The sequence below is a fragment of the Malus domestica genome, chromosome 15, assembly GCF_042453785.1.
Source record: "Malus domestica chromosome 15, GDT2T_hap1".
NCBI lineage: Eukaryota > Viridiplantae > Streptophyta > Magnoliopsida > Rosales > Rosaceae > Malus > Malus domestica.
Window position 1 is genome coordinate 49,700,830 of NC_091675.1, and position 23,195 is coordinate 49,724,024.

Consider the following 23,195-nt stretch of genomic DNA (forward strand, 5'->3'; position numbering starts at 1 on the left):
AAAAGGACATTATTTATCTTTTTACGCCTTTTATCCATGGAAAACAAAGTGACTGCCACACCTACCACTACAAATATTAACCTTACACCGCCATCACCATTAGCACCACCATTGTTGTTGCCATTGCCAGTCTGCCACCACCATCGTTGCCGTCGTTGCCGTCGTTGCCACCACCACTTCATCACCACAATCACAACTGTGAAATTACCACCACAACCACAACCATCACTACCACTAGCGTTGCTGAGGCCACCCTACCACCATTATTACCTTTACCACCCTACTACTATTGTTACCTTTGCACCTCAACCGCTACGCTTCATTATTGGCAGCATCACCATACCCCTACCATTACTGCTACCATCACCGCCATCATTGACCCAGTGCCCCACCACCAACATCACTGCCCCGCAACCGCTATTGTCATCACATCCCACTACCATGTCCATTTTTGTCATTATATACAATTTTATCATTTTTACGTTACTAGACATGCCTTTCATATCACAACATTTTTAAAATATAATTTATCAAATACTCAACTACTTTAGAAACAATTTTTTTAAGAACACATAAAATCTCAAAACTATACATTTTTATACACAAACGATATTACATACACTCTAAAAATGTGAGAGAATGAGCAAACCTCGTAATAAACTAGCAATCCCAAAACCGTACCTTGCTCACAGGAATACCACAACTCTCAAAATCCCGTTACCAAAATCACCATCAACCGAATCCAACCCACCCAAAATCCACATCAACCGAATCCAACCCATCCAAAATCCCCTCTCCCTCTAATTTCCTCCAATAAAAAAAACCGCCACCTTCACGGCCTTCAATTTCATCCCATGCTGCTCCATCAAAACCCCCTCTCCCCCTTTTCAAAACCCTAACACCCCCAATTCGATTTTCCCACCCTCTTCCACTCCAACCGCTCACAGCCGCTTTCAATGGCCGGAGCAGCTTCCAACGACCAGGCTCTCTCTCTCCTCGCCACCGTCAACAACCACGGCGATTTGGCCGTCAAGCTTTCGTCTTTGAAGCAGGCCAAGGATCTTTTGCTGTCCCTCGAGCCCTCTGTGGCTGCCGACGTCTTCCCCTACTTGGTCGAGCTCCAGTCCTCCCCCGAAAGCCTCGTCCGCTTGTCTCTCATCGAGTGAGTTCCCCAAACCCTCAATTCTACAATTCGCAAGTGCTATACGTTGATTGCGAAAGAAAAGCATGTTATAGTTGCTTTTGAACTTTGTAGGTTTATTTGTTCTTTTGAATTATAGGGAATTCAAACTTTTTAATTGTGTTCGTGATATTTCCGGCCTGCATTGTGTTTCCCCATCAGGTCCTGGTCCTGTTGAGTTGGTTTCGTAGGTGACCTTTTTTATATACAACATTGGGTCAGGAAACTTTGGCTCTGCGAGTTTTGTGAAATTACAGTTTGGATCTTGATTCTGTTAATATACCCAATTATACCAAAATTTGGTAGCATCTTTCTTTCTTGGGATTGATGAGTATTTTCACTCAGTGAAAGGATTTATATTTAGCTATTCATCTTTGCAATTCATATAAACTTAGATTAGAAGAGAACTGTGACCTCCATTGTACCATGATTATTTTGTGGACTGTATGTTTTCATCTTTTAAATGTTTTAGCTATCTATTGATGCTTTTTTTGTAGGAATGTGTAGACATGGGAATACTCACTGCGCATTTCAGGTTTTATTTTTTGGGGTTGAACTTAATCATGTTCTGTTGTTCTTTTGGCTGGCAGGGTCATTGAGGAGGTTGGAATGAAAGCAATGGAGGAATCTTCTGTACTAATGTCTGTCTTATTGGCATTTTTAAAAGACAGTGACTCTATTATTGCAAGGCAATCTATAGTTAGTGGAACAAATTTCTTTGTCACCGTCTTGGAGGAGATGACGTTGCAGGTATCTTCTGTCTGTGTCTGTACACACATCTCATTCACATGCACAAAAGTATAAATGCATATAAACATATCCCTTTCTACTTATTCTAGAAGAATACTGTTTTGCTTTCCATAAACACAATAAGAGCGAAGGCTTCTTTCTTCTAGATAATGAAATAAGTGCTCAGGACTCTCAAAGGTTCAAGTTAGTACCGGACAAGGTATAGATATTTTAATTAGCAGGGCTTTTGTCTCCAAATAAATAAATTCAATTTTACCAGAAAACATATAAAGAACATGTGTCCAGATTTTATGTATTCTTAAGAAGTAAAAGGACATGCTTGCTGGTAAAAAGTAATCCATGACTTCAAGCAAGTGTATGATATATGTTCAAACACTATCTAATGTACAGTTTAACTCTCATTTCTCTCTTCCCTTTTCTGAATCATATTGTCTAATTTGCATGAATACGATGGGTTTTAATTAGTTTCACCGGCGTGGTAAAGTTGAGATATGGCTTGAAGAACTTTGGTCGTGGATGTCCAAGTTTAAGGATGCCATTTTCGCTATTGCAGTAGAGGTAGGTGGTAACTTCCTTATGTTTGTCTGTATTTTATCCTTTTCTAGGATCACGGATGCCATTGTTGACATTGTATTATTATTAAGGTAGGTGGTAACTTTGCTTCTCTCCGACCATCCTTAAACTTCCTAAGTGTGTCTGTATTTTTTTTCCTGTTCTAACATTTGTAATGTATCTGTTGGCAATAAAATGCTTTATATCCCCTTTCGTTTTTCTAAGTGTGTCTATATATATATATGCATCAAGGACATTTCAAGAATTTGATTGTCAGGATATTCATCATCAAACATGCCTACTCCTTGGATACATGGCAACAGTATCCATACTTCATTAAAATGCATATACCTTTTTAAAATTGAAAAACTTGCATATACCTTTTTAAATTTTAAATTTTAAGTTGAATCCAAAAATAAGTATTAAATTTACTGCTGATGCTAGAATGCATTTCTATGGCATTGTGATGTAACTGTATAGTGAGAAGTAGTCTACTGCATATCTTGGATAGGATACAACTTGATGATGCTTATGTGTTGTAATTTTTTATTTCATTTGATAAGAAGCAGAACGTCTCTCAAAAAAGAAAACATACAAAGATATTGAACACAACCATAATGCATATGTGCTTATATGATGCTTGTCTTGCCTTGGTGCATTTTATGATCAATTTTTTTTTTCGAAAATTTGTCCGCCCTGAAATTTGTTTTGATTTGATATTGTAGCCTGGATCTGTGGGGACAAAGTTGCTTGCTTTGAAATTTTTGGAAACATATATTTTGCTTTTCACATCTGAAGGCAATGATTCTGGAAAACCTGTCATAGAAGGTACTGCTTTTCAGTATTAAAGGTCGTTTGCTTTATTTCTCAAAAATAAATTGAACACAGAATAGTCTTACACTGTCGCCAGAAAGAAAGAACTGTCTTATGCCTTTTTGCCTAATTTCTTTTCCAGAATCTTATGAATAATGAGCTTTCACTAATTTTTAAGTTTGATTTGGGTGTTAATTTGGTTTTAGATACAGCATCAAGTAGAAGGGATTTTAACATTTCGTGGCTTGTTGGTGGACACCCTATTCTTGACCCATACATGCTAATGTCAGAAGCAAATAGGACTCTTGACATTCTATTAAATTTGTCGAGGTCATCTAGTAGTCTCCCTGGTTCGGTGACAATTGCCGTTGTCAATAGGTGAGTGCTCACTTGCTGGTAGTAAGATTTTTTTTTAATCATTTTGTTTATTGCTATGTATTTTGTGTAATTACATAATTTTGTGGTTAGAAAGATCTTTTCCTTTTCTTGTCATGGATGTGGAAAAACATATAGGAATTAAGTAAAATGACACGTCATATGAAAAAATAGGATTAAACATGTGGCATCTAAAGATTTGTTGAGTGTGACCCGGACTGCTTTCTGCATTCACCTGTTGTATATCTCATGTTCTTGATCAGCAAGGTAGGAATTGATTAACATTCGGGGTACCTAAACCTTCATCCTAAGTGGCAATTTATATTTGTTGGACTTTTATGTATTACCTAGCGCAGGAACACAAGATAGCCGTGGGTTTGTGTTATTTTTATTATGGATTTTTATTTCTAATTGAGATTGAAAAACTTATAAAATCTTTATTCTGGATAACACGCTCTCTACATGTGCATTGGTGTTATCCATACAAAGCTGAATAGAACTTAAATTTACAATATTTTTGGATGCCTATGGTTGCTGGTCACTGAATGTCATCAAGCATGTATTGCTTTAACATGATAAAAAGGAACAGAAATGCATATACTCATGCACACTTTGGTTCTTGATTGTAGCTTTACTCCCTCCCCTCCATCTCTATTTTGTCCAGAACTTATAGCTGATAGAATCCAAATTTATTCTAGTTTAATCCTTCATCTTTCCATGAAAAAGTGATTAACCACTGGAAGTTTCTGTATTAATATATTTGGTTGTAATTTAAGGTGATTTTATCATGTCTCTTCACCATTACTGATTCCGTTTAATATCTTCAGACTAACGGAGGCCTTAAATATTTAACGTATAGACGGTAAACACTTTTATCATCTGTTTAACCATCTTGAAATATATGGAGGGATCACTGAAGCATGGGAACAGCTTTAGTACAAGTTCAATGGCTTGTTTGTGATATTATTGCAGCATGCTGACCAGCTCTTTTATGAGGAGGTAATGGCATTGGGTACTGCTGCATTGGTGGTTCGGATAATGGGAGTTACAGGGCTATACATGTTAAACTGCAATTTTTTTGGGTACTGTGGAGCACCATTGGCCGGTGATAAGATTGGATAACTGATGGATAAAATGGTCATCATATGTGCTGAGGGAAACATGGTGGTCAAGCAACGCAGTTTATGGTTGTAAACTGTTAAGAGAGACCATTTCCTTTACCATTGTTTAGTTTATATGCTGTATGCGCATACAGCTAATATTGTGTGAGCTATTTGAAAATGTATTGATTATTTTATAACAGCTGATACACATACTACAAATTAATAATCAAAATTTCTTCTTAATCCAGGATTGCTATTCAGTATATTTCTTGTTTATTCTCCATCGCACATTCTGAGTTCTTTGTAACACTGGAATATTTGCATGGAGTTATAACAGATTTATTTAGAGTTTTTATGTGATCAACAGTAAGTTCACAACAGTATAACTCCACTGAGTCTTGAACTGTTTTATATTGCAATTGCAAATAAAATGTGTTATAATATCAAATGTTTCTGGAAATTTAGGTGATGCAGACCTGGTTCCTTAAGATTGAATGACCTTTCAGACCATCAAATTGGTCTTGAAACCTTGAATGATTCTATTAACTTTTCTATTGCTAATTTATCAAGCGATTATTTGGTGAAGACTGAAAGAGGCTTAACAGTAGAAATTATTCACTTAATGCTTGTGAGTCCAAATCATTGTTCTGAGGATTATGTAATTGAGCAATTTAGAGATGCAGTTTGAAGTAGAGTAGTTGATTGCGTTGTCGACTCTCAAAAATTCTTTGTCAGTTACAATCAATAAAATGGCTAAAGTTTCAGTGGAAACATGTTGAATTTTTGTATTTTATAGGAATTTCAGTTGAATTTAAAAAGAAAAAGTGTTCGATGTAGAACAAGTTTTCCATCATGCATCATTTTCTATTTCATGTCTTTGCCAATAAAGCTTTTGTCTCAGCAGTTGGGTTGTTTCCATTCATTTTCATGAAGCTATTCCTATAATTTACATCTATATAGATAGGAATTATGTTCTGTGTTTGTTTTCTGGCTACGTAGTTGAAGTTTCTGCTATATAGTTGAGTTTCTGCTGTATTGTTGAATCTCTTGAAGCATTAAAATAGAAAAACTTTGGCAAAAAACCAAGAAAATATTTATGACAGGATTGCACAGGGAAGGTGGGTTATTGGCAAAATTATGTTTAGATGTGATTTGTGTAGTGATTTTGTCTAGGAAGTAAGGTGCTAATATGTTGGTATTTTTTGATGTATGACAACTTGAAACACTCTGCTTAATTGTTGAAAGTTGTGTACATGTTGGAAACAGTGCCCATGTTGGTAGTCATCTATAGCGAGTATTTTATCTGCACCTTTTTACAAGTAACAACACAAAACCAAATAGAATTGCACATGTGTACTTGTTTTATCTAGTGATATGTTGGTTATCCTACCATGCTTTCAGTGAGTAGGTTTATTGAAATCACATCTTGTGAATATTGTCAGACTGCAAAAATCAAAATACTTGCAAATGTTATTATCAGTTTTTTGTATGATGAATTTTTTATCTGCACCCTTCTCAGCCAGTGTTTTGACTGTTATTTTGGGAACTGGATGGTAGTACTAGCGTGCTATAGCATTTATTCTTTATGTCAGATTTGTCTCCTGAGTTAAGCTGAGGCTTTTGTGATCAAGGTGCTTGTGGCTGAAGTGTGATGACAGTGGTTGTTGGTATAGATAATTCATCAGGATCCTTAGAAATTGGTTTTTCATTTCTTATGTGACTTGGTCCATTTTTTGGCCACTGAATTCTCTTAGGTTAGAAAATAGAAATGTGCAGAGAGGCTCCAGTTGGTGGGAGCTGTGTCTGCTTGCCCTTGGTTGTCTTGCTGCTTGTCCATGTCAACCTATTTCTGTATGACTTTTATACGTTCGAAGTTTGGATTAGGACTTAGTGGCTGTGATATGCAGTTGTGGCTGTCAACTTTAGTAATAACCATATGATTGCATGATGACTATCTGTTATCCCCTTTGATTTGCTTGTGTCCTTGTAACACAACTCCTGTTGTACTGTAGAAAGGCTGAGGAAGGTTGAGTCGTACTGTTTTATCAAGCAACTAAGCGGCATATGTTGATCAATTATCTTGGTTTTGACAAGTTATTTGATTGGATCTTTTCCCTTATTTGCTTCTCCATAGTTCTTATTGACTCTGGAAAGCATATACAAATACTCCTCTTCTGCTATGATTTTGACATTTAGGTTCGAGTTTGTTAGTTGGCGTGTTTTTCTCTTGGCAGACACGATCCTCATGCTATGAGATTTGGATTTTTCTGTGCTTGAATAATTATATTAGTCTAAATAATGCAGGGAACTAAGTTTTATGTTTAAAAATATTAAAATAGACGATATTTGTGACCTTGAGACATTTTAGGAGCAAAAGCATGGTTGAACAAGGCCATTTATATTTGTAGGTTTATAGGGATCAAAGAAGGAAATTTGTTAATCAAGGCATGGTTAAATAGAATGAGAGAGGGATGTGATAGAGGACTGGTCCTTACAAGATCTACAAAACATAATGTCTGTTGACATCTGAAGGGTGTAGAGGGTTCTAACTGTGTATCTGGGCTGACATAGATCCTAGGATTTACTGGAAATGGGGATCTTGAGGACTTTGGGTCAAGGAGATTCTCGTGTAATATGGAGAATCCTCCTTTAACATATTTATCTATGTTTGGCGCAATTTCTTTTGAGGTTTCCTAGGTGGGCACCTCATATTGTAGTACCATGTTGACAGTCATGTTAATGTTCTTGCTCTCTGTATCAATGGGCTTGCTTAGCAGTTTAGTGTTTGTACTCCTGAGAAGTTATCTTTCCCAAAATGAAACCTATGAAACTTGAGTCTTGTCAAATTTATTGGAGTTTTTCTTAGTCCCTGTGCACTCATAATTAAATTTTAAGTTTCTTTGATCATATGGAGCTAGTGTGTTAAAGAATATAGTTGATCAGTTTTATTTCGGCTTTCTGCATGTTTTGTTCCTTGTGTTTGCCTTGTGTGCTTAGGGTTTATGTAGATGCCGTGTTCCGAAAACTTAATTTCATCTGAAAGAGCTTGAACTTATTTTGTCAATGAAGTCGTCATCTCTTACTGTTTTAGTTTGAATACAACTCTTTGTATTCCCCTAGTGTTCTGCGTTTGCTAAATTTTTTCATGTTGGTCTTCTTAAGGAGTTAATTACCTTTCTTCTTTCTCTTAGTACTTATTATTAAGTATTTTTCCTCTGACTTGTTTCTTTTGGTTCAGTCTTGCAGCCATAGCACGGAAGAGGCCAATTCACTATAATACCATTCTTTCTGCGCTGTTAGATTTTGATCCAAACTTTGAGATAGTGAAAGGACGCCATGTGGCCAGTATCCAGTATTCTTTAAGAACTGCATTCTTGGGATTCCTTAGGTGTACTAACCCGGCCTTGGTAGAGGTAACATTTTATATTTTTTAAGTTTTTGGTTTGTTGTGGTTATTATCAAGTCATCACTGTTATTGCATCCCTTAAGATTGCATTTTTTACGGTGGAATTTCTTATTTGTTGTTATTATGGATTTTCTGATTTAATCAGATAAGTTATTGCGGTCTTACAAGTAATGGAGTACCTAATGCTTTTAGCTTTTCCACTTTCGTATCATGTAGCATATGCACATGCAGCAAATGAGTTTGTTTCTGTTGATTGATATGGCCTTTACAGTTTGTTTTGGTGGAGAGAGGCGGAGATAAACACGACCAAGCTTAGAGAGAAGTAAATATAGGAGAAAATAATTGTTTGAGTCTAGTGTATTCTCATAGCCCATTTTCATTCTCTTCTGCTCTCACAAAGTTGAGAGTTTTGGAGAGAAATAAGATTAGGGAGTTTATTTAGATGCTCCAAATACATTCCCTTACACTATGTTTGGATGAAGAAATTTAAGATTACTAAGGAATTTTAAAATGACGGAAATTGAAATGAAGGGATTTTATTTTCTAGAATTTGTGAATTTTGTTGTTTGGTTAACTTAAAAGAACAATGGAATTGAAAACGGAATTTATTAATTTTAAACTCCCAGTCATAGAAATTGGGAAATGACGCCTATTTACATGGAATTTAAACTTGGAAATTGGAGGCCCCAAATTCCAAGTTTTTTTTCTACGCGGAAATTCTAAATTTCTATGTTATAAATCCAAACAAGGGAATTGATGCATGTCAATTTATAAATTCTGACTTTTATCCAAATTCCAAGTTTATTTCCCTCATCCAAACGTAGTGGTTCTTTTACATCCATCCAAGCAAAAAGGAGAGAAATTATAGTATCTCCCTTCTTCTTTTCTTGCACATATTTTCTCCACTTTTATTCACAGATTTTTCTTCTAACTAGAATTTCAAAATGAACTTAAAAATGAGAATTTCTATTTTGTTTCTTTTAGGGCCTATATTAGATTCGTCTTAAAATCTTTTGTCATTATGTCACAATAGAGCCAGAATCATATCTTGATATGCGATAAAAAGCTTCCCTCTATTTTGGTTTTTTTTTATTTTTAATTTATACTTTGGAAGTGGATCATCTTGTTTTCATCTTAAAAAAATAATTTTGGCATATAATGAGAAATGGGCATGGAGATGTGGTCACATTCAGTTAGGAAATGTGGACATTCTTCATTCAAAATATAGACTTCTGTTATTCACGTTATTAGTTAAAACCTTGGTGTGTTTCATTTATAGAACTCTGGATTTTGGCGCACAATCCTCCAGGGTAGATTCCTCATAACGGGGAAAACAGCCGAACTCTAGAAAATGACAGTAGGCTCTTATGGGCATTTGTTTTTTTTTTCTAAATTGCGGAAAGCATGAGGCCTGTTAAGCATTAAATCATAATGCAAGTTCTAAAATATTTGTGTTTACCATCTGGTATGGTGCATGATAAGTTCATCCCTGTTACATTTCAGTCAAGAGATAGACTGCTGAGAGCTCTACGAGCTATGAATGCTGGGGATGCGGCTGATCAAGTAATCCGTCAAGTTGAAAAAATGTTAAGAAATGCTGAGCGTGCTTCACGTGATGCTCGGTTGGCCAAGGTAAAATAAATTCAATTTTTTTCTTCTGATATATAGAATCCAATAGCTGAAGCTTTTTTTTTTTTTAATTGCCTCACACTTGGTGTGATGGCAAGTGCCTTCGCCCATGAGCGGTAGGTCTCGGGTTCGAGACTTGGGAGCAGCCTCTCCATAAATGGGGGTAAGGCTAGCCGACATTCACCTCTCCCAGACCCTGCGTAAAGCGGGAGCCTTGTGCACTGGGTACGACCTTTTAATTGCCTCACACTTTGAAATTCCTATCACCAGGATGATCAACAACCTAGCCAGTTGCCTGTCCCAGTGGACGTGTTAAAGAAGAGACCTCCACCTCTGGATGTTGAAGAGTCATCCAATAATCATGAAATGCCGTCCAAGAGAATTCGTTATGGTCCTGACTCCTATTCGACTTTGCCATTTCAAGTGAATTCTTCTGGGTGGGACGCCACTTCTGTCAACGGAGTATCCTCTGACCTTCCTATGTTAGATGGTGAATCGACTCCTGTGGAGCAAATGATTGCTGTGATTGGTGCTTTGATTGCTGAAGGAGAAAGAGGTGCTCAATCCCTTGAAATTCTTATTTCAAATATCCATCCTGATCTATTGGCTGACATCGTCATAACTAACATGAGGCATTTGCCTAAGATGCCCCCACCCTTGACAAGGCTTGGGAACTTGCCGGTTCCCCAGCAGATAGGATCTCCAACATCTTCTGTGCAGTCTCCAGTTCCCACTGTTCAAATGCCTTTTTTTGCTGCAACTGTAACCAGTTTATCAGTTTCTGATATGTCCAATGTGAATAGTCTTCCCACTGATTCCAAGAGAGATCCACGGAGGGTAAACTTCAATAAATCTTAATGTCTTCATGTGATATTTATTATAATTTTAGGATGTTTAAATGCATTCATTTAATTCTTGGTTGCAATTTCAGGATCCCCGTCGCCTGGATCCACGGTATGTAGCAGTGTCTTCTGGACTGGCATCCACACCCACTGCGGAAGATAGTACTACTATGCATTCTGACTTTGATGGCTCAAATTCTTTAAATAAGCTTGATCCGCTGCCCAATGTGACGACTGTCGAGACTCCTTTAGCGACTCCCATGATCAAAATGGAAATCGATGAAAGGATTTTGGATAGTCAATTGGTTACTGGAACTGGCCCACTAACTCCTAAGGGGGAGGTTCTGCATAGACCTGTTGAAATTGATGCTGATCCGGAGGTCAATTTATCTTCAGATCTCACAGATTCTTCTGTGCAAACAGTTGATGAGGACCTTGTTGCAGTGAAGCTGTCAGATAGTGAAGTGAAAGATCAGGTTGAGGACCTTGATACCTCATCTTTTCTAGAATCTGATCAACATTCTCCGGTTCTTTCAAACACATCTGCATCGGAAGATACTTATGAGGATTTGCCTCAGGTTCCCATATATGTTGAGCTTACCCAAGAACAGGAAAGAAATGTGAGAAAATTAGCAATTGAGCGAATTATTGAGTCATACAAGTATTTGCATGGCACAGATTACAGTCAGATGCGCCTGGCCTTACTTGCTCGGTTGGTTGCTCAGGTAGTGATGAATCTTATGATTGTTTGAACTCCAATTCAAATTGGCATTTCTTTTTCTCTGAGCAGATCGAATTAAATAGTTGAATATAATTGTTGAGTGATGAAATCTTAACATTACTGCCTTACTTTTGTGTCTTGAAATGAGTGGCTTAAAAACTTTCGTGAAGAATCTGGATGTTTGAACTTCAAATCATCAGTCAATAACTAAATAAACACCCACACAAGTGGTTGCTTTAGTTTTGGCCTTAAACTATGCATCTTCCTAATTTGGAACATCCTTTTTAATGTGCATTGTCGAATTAGGTCTGAAAATTTTCTGCTGGAGATATATTGGTAAATTTGGCATGTATTGCTGATATATAGGCTATTGTGTATCTGTTGTATGAACTCATACGGCATACTCTTTTTTACTGTGTGATTAATGAAATAGAATAAGGAGGTAATTTGAAATAATGTTAAACCTATGCATCTTTAATTCTTTTAATCCTTACCTCTATGATTCTTTGGCACTGGTTTACCCTTCTTGAATAAAATTTGGCGGGTGTCTTTTATGAACCTCTAGTGCAGCATGATTTATAAATGTAATGCATTATATAACAAAGTATATAACGAAGAAACATGGTATTGATTCTCGGTAATAAACAAGTAACTTATTTAATCATGACAAGAAGGTTCACACACGTACACAAAACATATAGACAAGTTAAATAGAGGTTTAATATTCTAAGTAGCATACTAAGATGCATAGCATGTCTTCTTTGCCCACTCGAACAAAATACTAAGAACTAGCGTCTTTGACTAAATGAATGGATCTTCATCTTCTTCAGATTCTCTATTGTTTTTATCTAACTATGAAGACCACAAATGTTCAAGGAGCTGCTTGCTGAACTTGTTCTGTTTATAAAGAACAAATTTACCATGCCATCCAAATAGAGAATCAAATAATCAATTGAACTTGGTAGGATTCAAGAGATCCCGAATGAAGATATAATTAAATCCCATAGCTTTTATGCCAAAATCTGCTCTCTAATTATTGAATTTTCACAGCAGAATCTTTTACAGTAATCTTTTTTTTTTTTAATATTTCATTTTTATAATTTTTATCATCTGCTTGTCATTTATAGCATATGCTAAATAAGCTGTAAATATTTTGATGTCACAGATTGATGCAGATGATGAAATTGTTGTAATGCTGCATAAGCATATCATTGTGGATTACCAACAGAAAAAGGTAACTATTACTTGAATGTTGCACCTCCTCTTGTATGTTTAAACTTTAATCCAGTAACGTTCTTGAACTTTTTTCCTTAAGTACTACATGGTTGATGGGGCTAGATACATCGTATTTCAAAATTTTTTTTAAACTTTTGTTTTAGAATTTTGTAACTAGTAACAGATTGGAAAGAGTGTGCTTAACCTTGGTTAGGTGATTTGAGAAACTAAGAGTTGGTTTTGCAAATTATTTCCATTGTTAAGCCATCCCATAATGTCTTGAGTGTACATGAATATTTTAAAAGGATTTTACTTTTGAACCAGGCATGTGTGAATAATGTTGTTCAACAGAAAACCATTTTCAACCCTCTGTATGTCATGATTGCAATTGCGAACTTTTTATCCCTTGGTGAGCATCGCAAGAAAACTTTTAATTACTCGATATGATATGCAAAAGATTTCTATTTGAATATGCATGCATATCCAGGAAACATGTCCCTGAGGAAGGTAGTGTGGTGGCATAGCTTTGAATTTTGATGTTATGTCCTCAGAAAACATGTTTCTAGTTGGTTGACTGATCTTCTCAAATATTACCAGCCATTCACTTTGGTTAAAGCAGATTAATTCTTGCTGTTATGTCGTGGTGGCTATTTTTCCACTGATATTACTGGTTTATTTTTTATCATTTTTCAAAATAAATAAAAAATTACATTTAACAATGAACAGATAGGTTTGTTTTTTATTTATTAATAGTATTCTGATTTGTAAGAATTGATATCAGGGCCATGAGCTAGTACTGCATGTCTTGTACCATCTGCATGCTTTGACAATGTCTGATTCAGTTGAAAACCGTACATTTGCTACTGCCGTATACGAAAAGTTCCTCTTGAAAGTGGTAGGCACCTATTTTTCTGTTTCCACTTTGTTTTAATTTGTGTGAGAAGTGGATATATTATGTCTTTTAATTGCAGGCTAAGTCTTTGCTGGAATCCTTTCCTGCCTCAGACAAGTCGTTTAGTAGACTTCTTGGCGAAGTTCCAATTTTGCCCGACTCCACCTTGAAACTACTTGATGATTTATGCTATTCTGATGTTATTGATCAACATGGGAAAGATGTTCGTGACGTTGAGCGCGTCACTCAGGGCCTTGGGGCTGTTTGGAGTTTAATTTTGGGGAGGCCACATTATCGACAAAGCTTTTTAGATATCACTTTGAAGGTAACTTGGATTGAACTTTGAATAATCCAATTTATTAAATTTTTCGATTTATCTGTAGGTATTGTTTGTTTGTTGGGTGTGCTTCTCTCTTAAAAAAACAGTATAGAGGTGGGGAAAATGTCCCAAAAAGAACTTTTATTTTAATCCAGGTGATCAGGGGAATAAAGAATTACTGTTTACTGATGTTTTGTGAAATGGCTAGTGAATCTATAATGTTTTACCTTTGTTCATATATGGATGTATGGGGTATGAAAGAAATTTTATGAACCAGACCAAGAATTTCTTGCATTCAAAGGGAATAATATCATTATGTATGAGGATGTATGGCTAGATTGTCTGTAGAGATGACAGTGTCGGAGGTTTAGCAATTTAGAATCCAGTATCAGGGAAGTTTTAAAAATGACCTATGGTCCTCTACAAAGTTAGGTGTAATTGTGTAATAGTGATTATTTTAGGGAATTGTTATTAGCACTCCAAAAATCTCATTCTACACTCCTCACAAGTGTATTTTTCTTTCTAATTAATTATAGAAAGTTTGGAGTGTAAAATGAAATTTTTGGAGTGCTAATAACAATTCCCTTATTTTATTATATTATCAAGAATGAGTTCTCTCTCTCTCTCTCTCAGACACACACATGCACAAGTACACACACATACATTCAAGTGAAACTTCATAGCTGGCGTTCTTATATGCTAGCCTGCTGCATCATAAAACCAGCAACTGTATTCTACTTAAAGGTTCCATCTAGCCTGCTGGCAACCAAAGACTAGGAAGTTATGATTGATTTCTGTACTAGTCATTAGCATGGAGTTAGTATGGGTACATGGTCAGTTTTCGTTTGTGTATTCTTTAAGTACTAAAAGATATGCAAAAGGAATAAGATACTTGCATCCAAAATTTTTTGTTTCTTCATAGCTAGAAGAAAAAGAAACGTTCCACAACAAGGTTCTTTGGAGTGTTGTAATTTTGTGATGTTTTCTCATGTTGATGTATTACATATATGAAATTTTTCACAGTAACGGGTAGTCTGGGTTTAGTCTTATTTTGATGTGCTTGTCTTTTATATGAAAACTGTTTCTACTCATGTAGTCTGCTTCTTGAGCTATTTAATACATAACTCAAATCTGTGTTTTTTTTATAATTTTTTTATGAAAGAGTGCATAACTCAAATATATATTTTCTGCAGTGTTCTGTTCATCCACAAGATGAGATCCGAGCTAAATCTATCCGGCTGGTATGGGATTTACTTTTCAAATGATATCTGAAGTCTTCTAATGGCCTGGTTTCAAGAAATTGGCTGGGTCCCTTTTTTCACTTAATTTTCGCCTGACTTGAAAAGCAATATATGTAGTCAGTTTTCTATTTTCTGATAATGCATCAAGTCATTTTTTTTTTTGTTTCTGTCCAACAGGTGGCAAACAAACTCTATAAGTTGAGTTACTTATCAGAAATGATTGAGAAATTTGCGACAAATATGTTGATGTCAGCTGTTGAACAATCTCCTTCGGGTATAGAGCATTCACAATCCGAGTCCACGGGACAAAGAGTTGAAGGAATGGTAAGCTTCTTTCATTTGCTTCTCTATTTCCTTTCTTGTCCATGCAACTGCATGTTGCAACCAGCTGTGAGAGATCTTGTATGGTGAACACAGTCTCTTTCTTTTTATCTACTCGGTAACCATTCTTTGGTAAATGCCACAAGCAATATAGCAGTAACAGCATATCAATTGGCTAGACTGAAATTTTACATTTGAAATTCCTTTGGTATTTTAAGCTTAAATGATTTTGATACCTAATAAGCCAAAATTTCTGAGTTGCCTTCTCTCATGTTTTATGGCTTTGGTTTCTAAAGGCAGTGATATCTTTATGAATCATTGGATAGCATGGTCATGTCCTGATTTTATTTGATGGTTGCTCTTATTATCTTCATAGTTCCTGGGGATTCCCATACTAAATGTCTCTCATTTAAGTTGCCATTTTGTACTCGGTGATATTAGCTTCTTCAGTTATTTGTGGGGGATAGCTTCTATGTTTAGCATACCACGCACAATTAAAGTAGTATCTGCCTTGAACGTCGCTAACATCTCTCACCCCCAATCCTTTTCAGGTTGGAAGCCAAGAAACATCGATTGGTGATTTTGAAACTTTGGAGTCTGGAAATACTGAAAATGATTCCACCAGAAAGGATCAACCAGTATCAGCCATGTCATTTCCTGAAGTTCAACGACTCATTTCTTTGTTTTTTGCTTTATGTACAAAGGTTTGTCTATGATTTCTCATGACTGGTATAGACTAGCAACTTGTCATAATTGTTTTTTTCCTTGCGACACTAATGTGGGTTCTTTTCATTTCTATTTTAATACTTGCAGAAACCTAGTCTTATTGAACTTGTATTTAATACTTATGGACATGCCCCAAAAGCTGTAAAGCAGGTGAGACTCTCGTTGGTTCTGTTTATATAAATATTTGTAGTAATTGGTAGCATGTTAGATGAGCTAATATGTTTAGTGTATTACTTTCCATAGTTGGCAGCTACTTAATGCATATACTTTGTTATAGATCTACAAAATCTGAGTTCGGGTTACACTGTTGTGCTTAGTTCACCCAGCCAAAATTAAACTATTAAAAGTAAACATTCGGAAAAACATGAGAAAGAAAGGTACCAGTCAAATTAATTATTACATGATGGGTCCCCACCTCAATTCCCTCACGCTCTTACCTCATTCTCAACACTCACCAGTTCCTGACGACCTGTATGTTGAGAGTGAATCCCACGTTGGGGACAAGAGGGACCAGGTTATTGGGATACTTCCATATTGACAATTGGTTTAATGGTGGAACCTCAATTTTCTTCATGGTATAAGAGCAGGTTGTCCTTGTGAACCCCAACGGCCACACGTCCTTCACGTTATCCAATTTGTGTTGCACACGTGTTAGGCTTGAAAATTCGCCACACGTGAGGGGGCGTGTTGAGAGTGAATCCCACATTGGGTAAAGGAGGGACCTTGCATGTGCTTATAAGTAATTAGGCTACGCCCCATATTGGCAATTGGTTTTATGGTGGAACCTCAACTTTCTTCACTTTATTGCCACCGTCGCTAACACCAGCTCCAAGCCACTTAACTGAAACAAATGCTCAGGGCAACCGAAATTGACCTTACCCCTTCTCTTGGTAATTGCTTCTTGGATGTCCAACATAGGACTCATAGGACTCCAACTTACCACCACCTTCATTATCATCATCTTTCACAAAGCCTCTAAGCTCAGATTTGTTTTGACTGGCTCACCCACAATAATTAGTTACCTTTGTTTGTTATCAAATGCCATATTTGAGCTACTGCACCTTATCTTCTTATATCTATCTGCTGTCTTACTACATGTTTTAAGACAGCAGTTAGATTCCAAACAAATCATCTAACATCTAAGTCAGTGCACTTGGTACACCTCTTGCGCCAAAGAAAATCACAAAATTTGAGCTACTGCTCGTATTCTTCCTAATAGGTTATCATGTAGTAAGAGTGTCTGCCATGCTGAGATAAGTGGGAAAGCCATTCATTTTAAGGACCGGGAATTGATAGTATCTTTGTGCTGATTTGGGTCAGCATATTTCAATTGTGCTGTAGTCATGATCGTTTGAGTTGGGCTGTTAGGGAAATCGACTCTACATGTGGTGCATCATTATGATTGCATGACTGAATTAAAAATTCAAAAGCTTAAATTGATAGAATTCTGGCCCAATAATGTCACCCTAAGCTCAAACAAGGACACCACTATTTCTTGCATATTTCATAGCATCAGATTTAGTTGATTCTTATGCTGATTAACAGAAGCAGGGGGCCTACACTGTGAAACTTATTTGCATTTGATGGTGGATATTAGTTGTACAGAGGAATTGGAAACTTTTGTGGTCCTCTAAGTTTGCTATTGGATTTCCACGTGCTGCATATTGTAAAGAAATTATATCTTGTTACCAGTAAATTAGGCTCATGTGAGAAACAATCTTATATGCTACTTATCCTCGTCAAATTAATTGCTAATGCTCTACATCTAATTCTTATGTGTGCTTTCTGAATGCTGCAGGCATTTCATCGCCATATTCCAGTCCTTATAAGGGCCCTAGGGTCATCTTATTCTGAATTGCTAAAAATTATCTCTGATCCACCTCAAGGAAGTGAAAATCTTTTGATGCTGGTGGGTGTCATATTTCCTGTTTTATTTTTAGTGTTTCTAATCTTGAATACTGTTTGTATTTTGTATTTTGTTATTTTCTTTTGCTTTATTCATAGATTTTTTGGACATAGGTGATACTTATCATTTTGTTTATTAACTTATTTTCTAAATGACAAGGTGCTGCAAATATTGACTCAAGAGACATTGCCTTCAGCTGATCTGATAGCCACTGTTAAACATTTGTATGAAACAAAATTAAAGGTTTTTTCTATTAACTAAAGCTTCTTCTTTTGAATTGTACTTAAATCTCTTGCTATTTCCATGTTCAAAACTGAGTTGGATAAGTATTGGCTGCAGGATGTCACAATTCTTATTCCAATGCTGTCTGCACTTTCTAAAAATGAGGTTTGTTTCATAGGTTCTGCGTCTCATTCTCTAGTACCATTTTGTCAAGTTATATTGGTTTAAAACTAGTTCCTAAAATCTAAGCTGTTATAACGGCGGCAATAATTGTTTTGTAGTCTAGCATGCTTGTGTTTTTAGTATAGCATGCTTGTGTTATTGAAACCAAAGCATGATGGATAACCTTTTAACTTAGTTAAATTACAAAATTACGCTCGCTAACATGTTTAAACATGATTCACAGTGGACATTGATCTCATCTAACAATTAAATATAACGTCTTATTGATGTATTAGTTGCAAACACAATGGGTGCACACTAGAGCTTTCCATTTTTTTCTGTATTCATGTCTATAGAATCTTGCTAGGCCTAGTTTGGCCCAACCATTGGAAAATTCGAATCCGTGTGATTCAATGTAAAAATGAATTGCAATCTCAGGAATTTGAACTAAGGATCTCCCTTTATGAAACCATGTTAAATTGGCACCAGGTGGGATTTTATTGTTCAGCAGCAAGGTTAAGAATACCCACTGTGAAACTTATATCATCAACATAACCCCTCCAGTGTAGGCCCCCTGAGGCCAAAAAATGGATCACTCAGGTTGATGATTTGGAGTACCGAATAGTGAATCTGGCCTTGCACATGAATGGATGACTTCTCCTGTACTAGTTGGGAGTGTTCATCCCAAAACCAGTAGGCAATCATGAAGTACCTAGGATTTAAATATATAAGATGGAAGCTGCTCACTAGCTCAACCGATTCTCAAGTGACACAAATGTCAAATTGAGTTTATAATCAAGTGAGACTAATGTCAAATCAACATAATTTTTAGGCCTTAAATTGTGCAAAATCTTCTGGGGAGAGCACGCTTCAATAGCTGAACAAAGGCCCTTCCCCTTTCTTTTTTTAGGATGTGGGCCATATCTATGTAAGTTTTATATCTCCGGGCAGAAGTTCAGTTGAGCAGCTTAGAAGCATAATTAGCTTATCTATAAACTTTTCAACTTGAGTGGAGCACTTAATGAGTCACTTTTGGTAGTTTTTGAGCTTCACTTACGGGCCTAGTTGTGTTAATAACAAACTATACTATACCATGTCCTTGCTTGTAACAAGTAACAAAAATAAACGAACTCCAATTGTGTTTTTGTTCATGAGAAAAGATATGTTATTTTGTTTGCATGGTTTATTAAGTAATACCCATGAAACAGTATCACATATTTTGTGTTAATTTTTGTTAATGCGAAGTAGAAATTATTATGATTTTAGTTTCACATGGATTTTCTCTATTTCCATGTAACCATTTCATGGCCCCAGGTTTTACCTATATTCCCTCGGCTTGTCGCTCTTCCATTGGAAAAGTTCCAGACAGCACTTGCTCACATACTGCAGGTACATACGTTTTTCATTGTCTGATTTTCACAATAATGCTACTCTCTCTCTCTCTCTCTCTCTCTCTCTCTCTCTCTCTATGCGTGTCAATAATAATAACGTTTATCAGTCTAGAAAAATATTGCGATTTCCATTTTTTTTCAACCTTTCTTTTACCTCCTAGACAACAAGTTCCATGAACGAAAATACCGATATGTTTGCCATTGTCTTAAAGAAAAACACTTCATATTGGAGAAATATACGACACAAAGTTTGACAAAACCTGAGTCAATAATTTGCTAAGATTATATCCTTTCGATTGCAGGGCTCAGCTCATACAGGCCCAGCTTTAACACCCGCAGAAGTGTTGGTTTCCATCCATGGTATTGTCCCTGAGAAAGATGGACTCCCACTTAAGAAGGCATGTACTTAGTGAATATATTTCTTTTATACAAAGCCTTATCAAGTAGATGGTATTGATTTATGAACTGCCGCTTATTATGCTCACACTGCATTGCCATCCCGTCCTATCTTCTATCCAATATTTTACAAGTGGTTATGTGCCCAAAATTTAGATAATATAATGGTTATAGTAATTTGACGTTGTAAGTATTGATCAATGTGGACAAATAAGGGTGTTGAGTGGAATTTGGACATTTAGCATTAGATAGGGCAATCCAGAACCATCTCAACATTTTGAAGTTTCCTGCATGCAAAATAGGTCTGCCCAAAGTTACGTTGGTGTTGTACTCTACTTATTAATCATCTTTGCTTTATACAAGGAGGACATGCTTATCTAAGAAATACAACTCGGACTGATTAAACCCTGAAACATATTGGGATGATCAGTTTGTCCTGGCAAGGTGCAACTAATTTTGACTTGTCAAGGTGCAACTAATTCTGACTGAAGTTCAACTAATTTTGACTTGCTTTTGCCAAGGCCCATCCCTAATCAATTTGTCCTGGCAAGGTGCATCCACCTGTTGGGTTTGATTTTTTGTCTTGTCAAGGTGCATCCCTCATCAATAATAAATGGTCTTGCTATTGTGGCATGGATCTTAGTGTATTTGTACAACTCAATGAAGGCTCCCCTAAATTTCTTTATGCACTTTACATGGTGCACTTTGTATGGTGGTCGTATGGTTGCTCTCTCTGTAACATGTGCCTTGTATCATTATTAACAGTTTTGTCTGCTTCTCTTGTTTGCAGATAACGGATGCTTGCTCAGCCTGTTTTGAGCAACGCACAGTTTTTACACAGCAGGTCTTGGCAAAGGCCCTGAATCAGATGGTATGTATGTATTTTCCATAAATCTTTGTCCAGTACATAGTATTTAGTTGTTTCAAGCAACGGTTTTGTTTTCAGGTTGACCAGACTCCTCTTCCTCTTCTCTTTATGAGAACAGTTATTCAGGCAATAGATGCTTTTCCTTCACTGGTAGCTGCTCTCGTTCCTTTTCCTTTTCCACTTATTACCCTTTTCTTTTCGAACGGTGTCCCGGTTTCCTTATTCATGTCATATATGGTTTCATGCTTTTGTTCTATCCAGGTTGATTTTGTAATGGAAATACTTTCCAAACTTGTCAGCAAACAGGTACGTGTGTCCTCTTCGTCTGCTATTTGGTGCTGTGCACTCTTTCAGGTCGACGTGTCAGTATTGGTTATTAACATGGCTAGGGGTCTTATGTATTGACTGCAGGTGTGGAGAATGCCAAAACTGTGGTTTGGATTCTTGAAATGTGCGTCACAGACACAGCCGCATTCTTTCCCTGTATTGTTACAGGTATCACATCATTGTCTATTTATATAGAGAACTTCCCACTTGCTTTCAACTGGTGATTTTAGTTTACAGCTTGCTTCCTATTTCATTTCCTTGCAGTTACCACCCCCGCAACTTGAAGGCGCTCTGAACAAATATGCGAACCTCAGAGGTCCCCTTGCCACCTATGCTAGCCAGCCTAGTGTAAAAGCTTCACTCCCTAGGTATACTATTGTGCATCTCGTTGACCATCAACTTTATCTCATGGAGGTTAATTTACAATGTTTGCGGCTAATTATAGATAGAAGTTCAAAGAACAGTCTACGGATTTTTTTAATCACACTCGACCTCCTTCTCTAACACGTTTGTGTTATAAACTTTTGGAAGTAAAATTCTTTGACTACAAGCAATGTGATCTCTGTTTGACTATGTAGTACAATTGCTTTAAATGATTCAGCAATTTACACGACATCACAATTGTCTTATTTCTCCGATAACTTTGTAGGTGGTTGAGTGTCCTTCATTCTACGTTTTCTGTTGAACATGACTATATTGTTCCAGTTTTTACCACAATCGACATATATAGCAGTTTTTATCTTCTATTTAAACTCACTACATGTGTTTTGGCAGACCAACACTTGCCGTCCTTGGTCTAGCAAATGAAATGCATTCACAGCAACCACATTTGCCATCATCCTTTCACCCTGCAGACACAAGCTCATCGGTACATGGAGCAACTCCAACGTGATAATTAGAAAACGTTCGGACACTGAGAAGTGACCAGCTATGTACAGTACAAATTGGGACATCTGATAATTTGAGAGCCACAAATCCACAAATGTTGGGAAGGAAGATATAGAGTGACCACGTATATGGCGGCTGATTGCTTAGGGGTATTTGATCGCCGATTGGTGGAACCTAAAGATAAAATCAGTCCGGCTGCATATGGAAATATCAGTTCTTGGGAAATATTTCAGGCAAGAAAGAACCGGAAAAAACAAGAATTTCTGTGCCATAAAATGGAGTTTGAAATATGTGTCTGTATTTGATCCTTCTGAATTTTGGTTCATTTAACCTAATCCTCAGGCAGGTTTAAATTTTGAGTCATTAAATTATAGGCTCCTGTAAATTATGGTTGTATTTTTGCTTTAGTTAGTTCATATTCTTTTGAGTTTTCGTTCCTTTCTTTCTCTAGAGTTATAATTATTTCTTCCATTTTTTATCTAACATTAAACATGTTTTGATGAAAGACTGAAAATCATCAGACAAAACGACCCTAGTTTTGATCTAACATTAACATTAAACATGTTTGCACCTACAACTTGGTCGTTGCTGTCTGTTTGTCAACCTTATCATGTACTGACACTCAAAGTATACCTAGTTTGCACATCTACTATGTCAAGCATTATATCTACATGCCACATAAATATTACTCGAAAACACGAGTTTTAATTATTACATAAAAAATGAAAAAGGAAAGAGGTTCATTAAAACACATCACTCTTCACAACAAATTAGTATTTTTGCAAAATAATAAATGTTGGAAGGCAGATACGAGTATCTAAGAGACCCAAAGCTCTTTTGAGAAGTGTTTTTCAATGGATGAAGACGTAGTTTAAAAAATGTTTTTGTCACCAATTTTTAGTAAAAATTTAAGTTAATCATAAAACCCCACTTGAAAGCACTACAAGTAT

General features: G+C 36.4%; 1 protein-coding gene across 6 annotated transcripts; it reads left to right on the forward strand.

Moving 5' to 3' along the window:
* Nucleotides 1-641: 641 nt before the first annotated feature.
* LOC103402034 (uncharacterized) lies at nt 642-22,677 on the forward strand. Of its 6 annotated transcripts, none has more exons than XM_008340786.4 (27): nt 642-1,162; nt 1,771-1,930; nt 2,396-2,488; nt 3,208-3,310; nt 3,502-3,673; nt 8,012-8,186; nt 9,683-9,811; nt 10,079-10,645; nt 10,740-11,375; nt 12,537-12,605; nt 13,368-13,481; nt 13,558-13,803; nt 14,991-15,038; nt 15,216-15,362; nt 15,911-16,063; nt 16,173-16,235; nt 17,884-17,994; nt 18,151-18,234; nt 18,331-18,378; nt 19,690-19,764; nt 20,069-20,164; nt 20,953-21,033; nt 21,109-21,180; nt 21,292-21,336; nt 21,442-21,525; nt 21,622-21,725; nt 22,132-22,677. In XM_008340786.4, exons 1-27 carry the CDS (start codon nt 957-959, stop codon nt 22,247-22,249), a joined length of 3,999 nt encoding a protein of 1,332 aa, XP_008339008.2. In that variant the 5' UTR covers nt 642-956; the 3' UTR covers nt 22,250-22,677. The 6 variants fall into 6 exon arrangements, with proteins under 6 accessions (XP_008339008.2, XP_008339005.1, XP_008339006.1 ...); XM_029094077.2 differs by having other exon boundaries at nt 782-1,162; nt 3,508-3,673; XM_008340785.4 differs by lacking the exons at nt 8,012-8,186; nt 9,683-9,811; nt 10,079-10,645; ... (17 more) ...; nt 21,622-21,725; nt 22,132-22,677 and adding exons at nt 4,498-4,532; nt 4,643-5,020 and having other exon boundaries at nt 807-1,162.
* Nucleotides 22,678-23,195: the final 518 nt, after the last annotated feature.